Source organism: Coregonus clupeaformis, chromosome 10 (genome assembly GCF_020615455.1).
Source record: "Coregonus clupeaformis isolate EN_2021a chromosome 10, ASM2061545v1, whole genome shotgun sequence".
NCBI classification, from domain to species: domain Eukaryota; kingdom Metazoa; phylum Chordata; class Actinopteri; order Salmoniformes; family Salmonidae; genus Coregonus; species Coregonus clupeaformis.
In genome coordinates this window covers 55,472,076-55,484,986 of record NC_059201.1, presented here as the reverse complement: position 1 = coordinate 55,484,986, position 12,911 = coordinate 55,472,076, and the positions used below count along the sequence as shown (strand labels likewise).

At 43.5% G+C, this 12,911-nt stretch overlaps 1 protein-coding gene across 3 annotated transcripts in view; it reads left to right on the top strand.

Annotated features, from left to right (window-relative positions):
- The window catches only part of LOC121575579 (cadherin-22-like), a 283,643-nt gene that overhangs the window by 221,762 nt on the left and 48,970 nt on the right, over positions 1-12,911 (top strand). For all 3 annotated transcript variants that reach the window (XM_041888768.2, XM_041888769.2, XM_041888767.2), the window contains 3 exons: positions 5,002-5,169; positions 8,531-8,718; positions 10,983-11,239. In XM_041888768.2, coding sequence (XP_041744702.1) covers positions 5,002-5,169; positions 8,531-8,718; positions 10,983-11,239 — 613 coding nt within the window. The remainder of the gene's footprint in view (positions 1-5,001; positions 5,170-8,530; positions 8,719-10,982; positions 11,240-12,911) is intronic.

Here is a 12,911-nt window from a genome sequence, read left to right as displayed (position 1 = left end):
CACATGATCTGTCACATGATCTCAGTATATATATACACCTAACAACACTAAGCATGGCACCACCAAGCAAGCGGGACCATGAAGACCAAGGAGCTCTCCAAACAGGTCAGGGACACAGTTGTGGAGAAGTACAGATCAGGGTTGGGTTATAAAAAATATCAGAAACTTTGAACATCCCACGGAGCACCATTAAATCCATTGTTAAAAAATGTAAAGAATATGGCACCATAACAAACCTGCCAAGAGAGGGCCGCCCACCAAAACTCACGGACCAGGCAAGGAGGGCATTAATCAGAGAGGCAACAAAGAGACCAAAGACAACCCTGAAAGAGCTGCAAAGCTCCACAGCGGAGATTGGAGTATCTGTCCATAGGACCACTTTAAACCGTACACTCCACAGAGCTGGGCTTTACGGAAGAGTGGCCAGAAAAAATCCATTGCTTAAAGAAAAAAATAAGCAAACACGTTTGGTGTTCGCCAAAAGGCATGTGGGAGACTCCCTAAACATATGGAAGAAGGTACTCTGGTCAGATGAGACTAAAATTGAGCTTTTTGGCCATCAAGGAAAATGCTATGTCTGGCGCAAACCCAACACCTCTCATCACCCCTAGAACACCATCCCCACAGTGAAGCATGTTGGTGGCAGCATCATGCTGTGGGGATGTTTTTCATCGGCAGGGACTGGGAAACTGGTCAGAATTGAAGGAATGATGGATGGCACTAAATACGGGGAAATTCTTGAGGGAAACCTGTTTCAGTCCAGAGATTTCAGACTGGGACAGAGGTTCACCTTCCAGAGGACAATGACCCTAAGCATACTGAGGTCTGGCCTAGTCTAAGCCCAGACCTCAATCCAATTGAGAATATGTGGTATGACTTAAAGATTGCTGTACACCAGCGGAACCCATCCAACTTGAAGGAGCTGGAGTGGTTATGCCTTGAATAATGGGCAAAAATCCCAGTGGCTAGATGTGAATGGGGGGTTTCTTTTTTGTTTCACCCAACAACAACAAAAATGTGCATCTTCAAAGTGTCTTATTTCTTGTTTGTTTGCATGTTGTGTAAATCAAATGATACAAACCCCCCCCAAAATCAATTTTAATTCCATGTTGTAAGGCAACAAAATAGGAAAAATGCCAAAGGGGGTGAATACTTTCGCAAGCCACTGTACAAGGAGTACCGGTACCGAGTCCATGTGCAGGGGTACGGGTTAGTCGAGGTAATTGAGGTAATATATACATGTAGGTACGGGTAAAGTGACTATGCATAGATAATAAACAGAGAGTAGCAGCAGCGTATGTGAAGAGTGTGAAGGAATGTGAACGTATGTGTGTGTGTGGCGTCAATATGCATGTGTTTGCGTGTTTTGTGTGTGTATCCTTGTGTGTGTGTTGGAGAGTCAGTATAGTAGGTGTGAGTGTGTGGTTAGAGTCCAGTGAGTGTGTGGTTAGAGTCCAGTGAGTGTGTGGTTAGAGTCCAGTGAGTGTGTGGTTAGAGTCCAGTGAGTGTGTGGTGAGAGTCCAGTGAGTGTGTGGTTAGAGTCCAGTGAGTGTGTGGTTAGAGTCCAGTGAGTGTGTGGTTAGAGTCCAGTGAGTGTGTGGTTAGAGTCCAGTGAGTGTGTGGTTAGAGTCCAGTGAGTGTACATTGAGCCTGTGCAAGAGAGAATAAATAAGAATTAAATAAGGGTGTCAATGCAAATAGTCTGGGTAGCCATTTAATTACATTAACTGTTCAGCAGTCTTATGGCTTGGGGGTAGACGCTGTTAAGGAGCCTTTCGGTCCCAGACTTTGCGCTCCGGTACCGCTTGCCATGTGGTAGCAGAGAGAACAGTCTATGACTTGGGTGGCTGGAGTCTTTGACAATTTTTAGGGCCTTCCACTGACACTGCCTGGTATAGAGGTCCTGGATACTTTATCAAAGGAAATAATGATGTATTTGCAAACAGTGAGTTTATATATTTCTTGTCTCATACCTCATATTGTGTACTTATATTTCTCAACATATAAGGATACATATTGAAATGAAATAGTTCTCATTACATCTTTCAAGTGTTATATTACAGTCTGTTGAGACGCAGATAACTGGAATTGTATCTCCCAGTCAGCACATTTGTGGGAATTTCTTCCTTGTCTGAGGGCCTGTACATGGGCATGAACTGTAGTCTCTAAGGCATATCCCAAGGTTTGTGTTGCCTGCAAATGTCCCCCTGCACTAAACTCTTAATGATTCCTTTTTTGGTCTCCCCACTTTGATTCGATTGGCCTAGTGCCTAGATGATAAATGGCCCTGCCTCAGGTGCGTTGGCCTGGAGACTCGTAGATCATACCAATCTCCATAGACAAGCATTGGCAGTAGAATGGCCTTACTGAAGAGCTCATTGACTTTCAACGTGGCAATGTCATAGGATACCACCTTTCCAACAAGTCAGTTTGTCAGATTTCGTCCCTGATAGAGCTGCCAGTCAACTGTAAGTGCTGTTATTGTGAAGTTGAAAAGTCTAGGAGCAACAACAGCTCAGCCGCGAAGTGGTAGGCCACACAAGCTCACAGAACGGGACCACAGAGTGCTGAAGCGCGAAACGCCTAAAAATTGTCTGTCCTCGGTTGCAACACTCACTGCCGAGTTCCAAACTGCCTCTGGAAGCAATGACAGCACAATAACTGTTCTTCGGAAGCTACATGAAATGGGTTTCCATGCCCGAGCAGCCGCACACAAGCCTAAGATCGCCATGCGCAGTGCCAAGCGTTGGCTGGAGTGTTGTAAAGCTTGCCGCCATTGGACTCTGGAACAGTGGAAACGCCTTCTCTGGAGTGATGAATCACATTACACCATCTGGCAGTACGACAGACAAATCTGGGTTTGGCAGATGCCAGGAGAACACTACCTACCAGAATGCATAGTGCCAACTGTAAAGTTTGGTGGAGGAGGAATAATGGATTGGGGCTGTTTTTCATGGTTTGGGCTAGGCCCCTTAGTTCCAGTGAAGGGAAATCTTAACGCTACAGCATACAGTGACATTCTAGATTATTCTGTGCTTCCAACTTTGTGGCAACAGTTTGGGGAAGGCCCTTTCCTGTTTCAGCATGACAATGCCCCCGTGCACAAAGCGAGGTCCATACAGAAATGGTTTGTCAAGATTGGTGTGGAAGAACTTGAATGGCCTGGACATAGCCCTGACCTCGACCCCATCGAACACCTTTGGGATGAATTGGAGCGCCGACTGCGAGCCAGGCCTAATCGCCCAACATCAGTGCCCGACCTCACTAATGCTCTTGTGGCTGAATGGAAGCAAGTCCCTGCAGTACTGTTCCAACATCTAGTGGAAAGCCTTCCCAGAAGAGTGGAGGCTGTTATAGCAGCAAATGGGGGACCAACTCCCTATTAATGCCCATGATTTTGGAATGAGATGTCTGATGAGCAGGTGTCCACATACTTTTGGTAATGTAGTGTAGGTGCAGATAAAAGAGGTCATCAAGAGAACAGAACAGCTGAGAATTTCACCTCATTAATGTCGTCCCAGTCACTCAAAAGAGTGTTAGTCCTTAACCATCTTTTTGTTTCCATGACCAATGGCCTATGTCTGAGGGATTTTTTTAAGGAACGCTGTCTTTTGAATGTATTTTAACTTCATCATGGTATTTGGTATTGAAGTTCAAGTTTGAGTTACTTCTCAGGATGAAAGCCTAAGGATTCTACTTAATTATATTCCATACATTTCCAGAGACATAACAACTTCTTGGAACTCTGCTTTCACTACCCTGTCAGAAAAATAAATGTACGTTTTGGCAATTTTGCAGAGACTCTTATCCAGAGCGACTAACGGTCAAATACACAGGGCTCAGTCATTGACAATTGATGTGCAATATATTTTATTAATGAAATCCCTTTCAAGCATGTTACAAACGTTAGCAGTCAAGAAACATTTGATTGAGTTGAATGAGATCTTACTAAGAAAGAGCTGATGCAAAAAGCTGCATTTCTGATATCTCCTATGCCCTTGGTTCTTGATAGCAGTATTATGTGCCTCCATATCCCACAGTGGAATTTGACTATGTACTGTATGCTGACATAGAAACATTGCCTGCAGCTACTTGATGTTAAATGTGAGTGGAATCTCTAATTTGTGTGTCTAGCAGACAAGCACAATGCAAGGCACTGGGAGAGATGCCATCAACTCGGGCAATGCAACAATGGAATTTGATGCAGATATCCCACCAGGGAATATAATTGTAGTAGTCAGCGGCACATATCTCCCGCTATTTGACCAGAGAGTTGACTCTTTACATTATCATCTCGTTCAGTGAGTCTTGGATCGGTATGAAAATATATACGGATGGAAATTGCACTGAAAGGAGAAGAAATTCACATCCTGCCCTGCTTTTGTATTTCTGTTTTGAAATACTCTGAGGATGTTAACAATTCCAATTGAGTTCCGGGTGTATACTGCCCATGGTATGTTGCCATGTTATTTTATGCCAGGTTCTTGGAGAAACATACCTAGAAAGGTCATGTTTGGGGTAAGGTGGTAAACATACATACATTTATGGCATTGTTAAAGTGTCGGAACTTCACAAAATGCTCACTCGAGTCAGATGAAGAGAAGTCATGAGATTGTTTTGGTTTTCTCTCTTAAATCCCATCCTCCCCAACTGCCAGTGAAAGACGTGAACAGGCTTTTTCGCCGGAACATTCTTCAGTGGTGTGTGCCTTCATTCTGGCCCCTATATATTATTCATTTTAATACAGCTCAGCCGTAATGATATAAGCATGGAGGCAAGGATGTGACACAATCTACTCTATCAAGACGAGCCGAGACGGTGAAATGGAATGTGCCGCACTTGTGCCTCTAATAGAGTGCTTAACTGAAGTTGATATTCGCAACTAGAGAAGATTTAGCAGGCTATCACATATGAGAGCTGAGCGCTAACGTGACCTTTCCCTTTCGGCGTCTCTCTCGCCCTCCATCTTTCTCCCCCCTCTCTCTCTTTCTCTCTTATCAGGACTGATTCGGACAGCCGTGGCAGATCTGGACCGGGAGAAGCAGGATCGCTACGAGCTGGTCGTCAAGGCAACCGACATGGCAGGCCAAATGGGCGGTCTCTCCGGCTCCACCACAGTGACCATAGTTATCACAGATGTTAATGACAACCCACCACGCTTTCCGCAGAGTGAGTCACTCTCTTATTAAGAGGCGGGACGAGATATATGCTTGCGGTGCACTTACACCCATCAGTAATATAAGTATAAGCCTACATGAAGTAGTCAGGAGCACATGGAGAAAATCATTTCACTTATATTTATCCACAGGTCTAACACTATGCTTAGAAGGGTTAGGCAATCAACTGATGAAAATGGTTTTGGGAGTTTCCATATGTCTGCATATGATAAGACACATAATCAGTTGAGCCGATTAACAATTTTTTTATTCCAGTGGTATGGATTTATGCTGTTGACATTCATAATGTATCAGCTGGAGAAAGGTCAAAGGCCATAATGGAACACGGTTGTCAATATACAGGGTCCTGTTTGAATACTTCAGAAATGCATCCTTCCTTCCTGCCTACTCACAGTACTCACAGATCTGAACTGGTGAAATTAATAGGTTGGTGAGCTTGCTTACCCTTTTCCAATCACTTATAGATCTGTGCTAAGTTTAAGGAAACAAGGAAGGAAGGTTGCCTGTCTAAATAATTTAAACAGGGCCTTGCATTTTCCTGCAATTTAGAATTCTGATACTTTTCTATTTTATTTCTCAGAGCGTCTTTGATAAATGAAACTCAAGTGAACAAACTTGAACCAAAGCAGTACTACACACAACTCGACCTTCGGCTCTCCCGAGCCCGTTGGGGAGTTGCAGTGATAAGACAAGTTTGTAATCACGAAATTGGGGAGAAAAAAGGGCTAAAAATATATAAAATAAATGGGATTGTGCGACATGTGCAGCTGTTTTATTTATCTGTGTGTGGTGAGTGTGGTGAAAGGTGTCAGGCGCAGGAGGGTAATCACAGAATACAGAGTTTATTCCTTAGTTGACACACAAATGTGCTCCAATAGCTATCAACGAAACAGGCACAGGGGAAACAAACATCCCTGGCAATTACACTGTAACGGAATCCAATAATACATAGGCACAGAGGGAAAATCTACCCTGGCAACACAATGTTATGAGTAGCTCCACCGAGCTACATACTCTCACAATTAATCATCACCCACAAGGACAAGGGGGCAGAGGGAACACTTTATACACAGACAAATTAGGGGATTAGAACCAGGTGTGTGTGATTGACAAGACAATTGTGATGATGATTGGGGCGGCAGTGGTTAGTACTCCGGTGACGACGAACGCTGAAGCCTACCCGAACAAGGAGGTGGGGCAGCCTCGGCCAAAGTCGTGACACTGTGTCCCACATGGTTGGGGTCAATTTTATTTAAATTCTATCCATTCAGGAAGTAAACTGAAATCCCAATTCCCAATTACATTTTGTTCTCATTGAGAATCATTGAGGAGAATTAGATTTTCTGTTTTGAATTGACGCTGGCATCCCACACAAAATGTGGCTTTGTGCTGTGGTCCAAAAAAAGTTAATTAGAAAGTCTATTTAAAAATTCTACAGGAGAGTATTGAAAGAGTTAGCTTAAACCCTGCTATATGTGGTGGCAGTAGACTCAATGCCCTAACAATTATCACCTGTGGGTGAGCATCTTTAACAGACCTTAACATAAATGCATCATGCCTTGGTCTAACCTGAGCCAAAGACCCAGTGCATTTATGTGTTTATTTGGATCCCCATTAGCTTTTGCAGAAGCAGCAGCTACTCTTCCTGGGGTCCACAAAAAAACACAAAACATGACAAGTAACAAAACACTGATACACTGATAGACAAGGACAGTCACACAAATGTAAAATACACAACGATATACAAACAATACAACAACAACAATTATGTGTGTTAGAGTGTGTGTGTGTGTGCGTGTGTCTGTGTCCCCTCACAGTCCCTGCATTTCATTAGTTGTTGTTTAATCTGTTTTTTTTTTAAGTACATTTTGCTGTTTGCTTGAGTAATTGGAGATGGAAGGGAGTTCCATGCGATCATGGCTCTGTATAAAACTGTACGTTGCCATGGATTCGTTTTGGAGTTGGGGACTGTGAAGAGACCCCTGGTCACAGTAATATTTCTCATTGAAACTAGAAGAGAAGCAGTTCATCTCTCGTCAACCCTCAACCAGGAAAGACTGGCATGCATGTTGTTGATGTTAGTTCTGTATGTGCAGTTAAGGGCAAGGCGTGCTTCTCTGTTTTGAGCCAGCATCAGCTTTGCTATGTCTTTCTTTGCAGGACTTGACCATATTATTTGACAGTAATCAAGATGGGACAAGATCAGAGCCTGAACAACTAGTACAGTTGATTTTTGTGTCAAAAACGCAGATAATTTTTCTAACAGACATACCCCTCCCCATCTTCACAACTTTGTGCATATGACTTGCCCATGATAATTGACCATCCTTTGTTATACCTAGAAGTTTAGCTTTCTCAACTTGCTCTGACATGTAGAGTGTGGAATCAGCTGCATACATAGTCATTCTAGCTTTGTGTAAGACTAGTGGCAAATCATTTGGAAACATAGATAAGAGTAACGGCCCAAGTCAACTGCCCTAAGGGACACCACACTGTACATATCTGATGTTAGAGAATCTTCCATTGAAGAACACTCTCTGTGTTCTATATTAACTTTCCAACCATGTGATGGCAGATGATGTAAAGCCATAGCAAGTTAGTTTTTTTCAGTAACCATTTATGATCAATAACTTCAAAGGCTCCACTGAAATCTAACAATACAGCTCCAACTATCTTATCTTATCTTATCTTATCTTATCTTATCTTACTTTAACCAGTCATCAGTCATCTGAGTCAGTGCAGTACAAGTTCAGTGCCCTTCTCTATATGCATGGTGAAAGTCAGTAGTTTACTTGTTCTCAGAAAAATAGCATTGTATTTGGTCAAACACAATCCTCTTCATCAGTTTACTAAGAACAGGCAGCAAACTGTTTGGGTGGCTGTTAGAGCCAGCAAAGGGTGCTTTACTATCTTTCGCTTCCTTCCACGCCTGTGGACACACACATTCCTTTAGGCTTTGGTTAAAGATATAGCAAATAGGGCATTGAATCGAGTACCAATGGGATTATGGGTCAAACACCAGGGGTGGATGGATGCATGTTGTCTCTACAGAATAAAGATCCTGGGTGAATTATCTTTTTGCTGATTATGGAAGTGCTCATACATAGAGTAAATTGTGGGCTTATGAATTGAAGGCATTTTTCTTTCTTCCTCCTCCTCCCAATCGTCTTCATCATCTACTTCTCTTCCTCCCTCCCAAATCTTATTTCCTCCTCCTCCTCGTCCTCCTCCTCATCATCATCCTTTTTTTCATCATGCTTCCCCTAATCTTCACCCTCCTCCACCTTCTCTCCTCTTCTTCCTCATATCTCCCCCGCCACTTTCTCCACCTACTCCCCACTCCTCTTCTTCAGAGATGTACCAGTTTTCGGTGTCTGAGGGGGCAGCCGTGGGGACGCCGGTGGGGAGGGTGATCGCCACGGACGCAGACATGGGGGAGAACACAGACATGAGCTACCTGATCAAAGATGAGGAGGGTGGGGAACTCTTCAAGGTCACCACCGACAGTGACACGCAAGAGGCCATCATCACCATCAAAAAGGTGGGAGTAAAATACCGTTTTACCACCTAATGGTTATAGTTAGGATTTGATTTGATTTGGATTGTAACCTGATCCTAGATCTGTGTCTATGGGTAACTTCTACTCAAGGTTAGAGTATGATAAAGTTGCCCCGTAAACAATGATCTAAGATCAATTTTTGTGCTGATCCTAGATAGGTTAGATTTGTATAAAGTTGCTCCTGAACACTGTTCTAAGATCTGTGCCTACATGAAGCAAAAGCTTACAGTACAAAACCTTCTACTTTCTGTAACAAAGAATGTGCCAGTGATGTGATATTTCTGTGTTACATTTTGTAAAGCACAAAGAAGTTCAGTCTATCGTCACAGCAATTATAAGTCTTAATTGCAGAATGATCCTTCTAATTCCTGCTTGTCTTGATTCTATCTAATCTTAATTAAGTTGAACCAATATGTTGATTGACTGTGTGGGTAGGAAATCATGACATTCTATCACATCAGAACATTGTCATATATTGTCACTAATCTTAACTGATTGCTTGGAAGATAAAGATGTAATATACCAGAGACCTTTGACAACCACTCACCTGGCAAACTACAGCTGCAGTATGATAGAATAACATAGGATTCACTTTAATGTCCCTGAGGGGATCATGGTCTTAGACACACAGTGCTACTGTACACAAAATAATCACTGTGCATTACAACCTCAACATACTACATGCATTGCATGTTACCGATGTCATACACATTGTACATGTCTCGTACAGCTACATACAGTGCATTCGGTAAAGTATTCAGACCCCTTCTCTTTTTCCACATTCTGTTACTATATAGCCTTATTTTGAAATTGATTAAATAAATAAAAATCCTCATCAATCTACACACAATACCCCATAATGACAAAGCAAAAACAGGTTTTTAGAAATATTTACATAAGTATTAAGACCCTTGCTATGAGACTTGAAATTGAGCTCAGGTGCATCCTGTTTCCATTGATCATCCTTGATATTTTTCTACAACTTGATTGGAGTCCACCTGTGGTGAATTCAATTGATTGGACATTATTTGGAAAGGCACACACCTGTCAATGTAAGGTCCCACAGTTGACAGTGCATGTCAGAGCAAAAACCAAGCCATGAGGTGGAAGGAATTGTCCGTAGAGCTCCGAGACAGGATTGTGTCGAGGCACAGATCTGGGGAAGGGTACCAAAAAATTTCTGCAGCATTGAAGGTCCCCAAGAACACAGTTGCCTCCATCATTCTTAAATGGAAGAAGTTTGGAACCACCAAGACTCTTCCTAGAGCTGGCTGCCCGGCCAAACTGAGCAATCGGGGGAGAAGGGCCTTGGTCAGGTAGGTGACCAAGAACCCGATGATCACTCTGATAGAACTCCAGAGTTCCTCTGTGGAGATGGGAGAACCTTCCAGCAGGACAACCATCTCTGCAGCACTCCACCAATCAGGCCTTTATGGTAGAGTGGCCAGACGGAAGCCACTCCTCAGTAAAAGGCACGTGACCATGAGAAACAAAATTCTCTGTTCTGATGAAACCAAGATTGAACTCTTAGGCCTGAATGCCAAGCGTCACGTCTGGAGGAAACCTGGCACCATTCCTACGGTGAAGCATGGTGGTGGCAGCTCATGCTGTGGGGATGTTTTTCAGCGGCAGGGACTGGGACACTAGTCAGGATCGAGGGACAGATGAATAGAGCAAAGTACAGAGAGATCCTTGATCAAAACCTGCTCCAGAGCACTCAGGACCATAGACTGGGGCGAAAGTTCACCTTCCAACAGGACAACGACCCTAAGCACACAGCCAAGATAACGCAGGATTGGCTTCGGGAACAAGTCTCTTAATGTCCTTGAGTGGCCCAGCCAGAGTCTGGACTTTAACCTGATCGAACATCTCTGGAGAGACCTGAAAATAGCTGTGCTGTGACGCTCCCCATCCAACCTGACAAAGCTTGAGAAGATCTGCAGAGAAGAATGGGAGAAACTCCCCAAATACAGATGTGCCAAGCTTGTAGTGTCATACCCAAGAAGACTCTAGGCTGTAATCGCTGCCAAGATGCTTCAACAAAGTACTGGGTATAGGGTCTGAATACTTATGTAAATGTAATATTTCAGTTTTTTTATATTTAATATATTTGCAAACATGTGTTCTTAATGTTTGCAATATATTTGATAGACAATGAAGGAGTACTTATACCTGTTCAGCTTACACGTAGGCACCCTTTGTGATATGTCACTGCTTTAGCTCCTCTCTGTTTGTGCTCTGTTAAGGCATTGGATTTTGAGAGCAAGCGCACACACAACGTGGTGGTGGAGGCTGTCAACAAGCACGTAGACCCCCGCTTTTCTGAGCTGGGCTCGTTTCGGGACCAGACCATCGTGCGGGTCAGCGTAACTGACACTGATGAGCCGCCGGTCTTCCACCCTGCCGAGGGAGCCATCTTGGAGGTCCAGGAGGATGCCAGGCTAGGTGCGCTGGTGGGCACTGTGACTGCCAAGGACCCGGACATGGAGAACGCACCTGTCAGGTATGGATCATGGATCCTACTGTAACAGCGTTTCAGGTAGGTCACTGTGGCTATTTGATCATAATGTACAGTAAGCCTATCAGAGTGGCCTACCATCAAAAATTATTGAGAAAATGCATCCCATAACATTTTCAGATGGAAATAGCTATTCTGTGATACATCCTACAGTAGCAGCCATGTGTGGTGTTCAATGTTTTTAGTCACCTGCTTGTCCTTCAGACAAGTAAGTGACTAACATTGTATTATGTGATGATGCAAGAAACACAAAATAAAATGCATTATTATTCCCATACCATTATTAGTACAGAGAATCAGACAATAATGGAGGCTATGCTACCTTCTGCCTATTGGCTTCTTAGCTTATTCTAGCCGGTCTCAAAATACAACACTGCCCCTTTAAGACAAACATTTCTTTACCTTGAAATGTAAACATTTTGTTCTCTTGTTGGAAGCAATCACTCGCCTATTGCTGACCAGAAATTAGCTACAGTGAGGGAAAAAAGTATTTGATCCCCTGCTGATTTTGTATGTTTGCCCACTGACAAAGACATGATCAGTCTGTAATTTTAATGGTAGGTTTATTTGAACAGTGAGAGACAGAATAACAACAGAAAAATCCAGAAAAACGCATGTCAAAAATTGTATAAATTGATTTGCATTTTAATGAGGGAAATAAGTATTTGACCCCTCTGCAAAACATGACTTAGTACTTGGTGGAAAAACCCTTGTTGGCAATCACAGAGGTCAGACGTTTATTGTAGTTGGCCACCAGGTTTGCACACATCTCAGGAGGGATTTTGTTCCACTCCTCTTTGCAGTTCTTCTCCAAGTCATTAAGGTTTCAAGGCTGATGTTTGGCAACTCAAACCTTCAGCTCCCTCCACATATTTTCTATGGGATTAAGGTCTGGAGACTGGCTAGGCCACTCCAGGACCTTAATGTGCTTCTTCTTGAGCCACTCCTTTGTTGCCTTGACCGTGTGTTTTGGGTCATTTTCATGCTGGAAAACCCATCCACGACCCATTTTCAATGCCCTGGCTGAGGGAAGGAGGTTCTCACCCAAGATTTCACGGTACATGGCCCTGTCCATCATCCCTTTGATGAGGTGAAGTTGTCCTGTCCCCTTAGCAGAAAAACACCCCCAAAGCATAATGTTTCCACCTCCATGTTTGATGGTGTGGATGATGTTTTTGGGGTCATAGGCAGCATTCCTCCTCCTCCAAACACGGCGAGTTGAGTTGATGCCAAAGACCTCGATTTTGGTCTCATCTGACCACAACACTTTCACCCAGTTCTCATCTGAATCATTCAGATGTTCATTGGCAAACTTCAGACGGCCCTGTATATGTGCTTTCTTGAGCAGGGGGACCTTGCGGGTGCTGCAGGATTTCAGTCCTTCACGGCGTACTGTGTTACCAATTGTTTTCTTGGTGACTATGGTCCCAGCTGCCTTGAGATCATTGACAAGATCCTCCCGTGTAGTTCTGGGCTGATTCCTCACCGTTCTCATGATCATTGCAACTCCACGAGGTGAGATCTTGCATGGAGCTCCAGGCCGAGGGAGATTGACAGTTCTTTTGTGTTTCTTCCATTTGCAAATAATCGCACCAACTGTTGTCACCTTCTCACCAAGCTGCTTGGCGATGGTCTTGTAGCCCATTCCAGCCTTGTG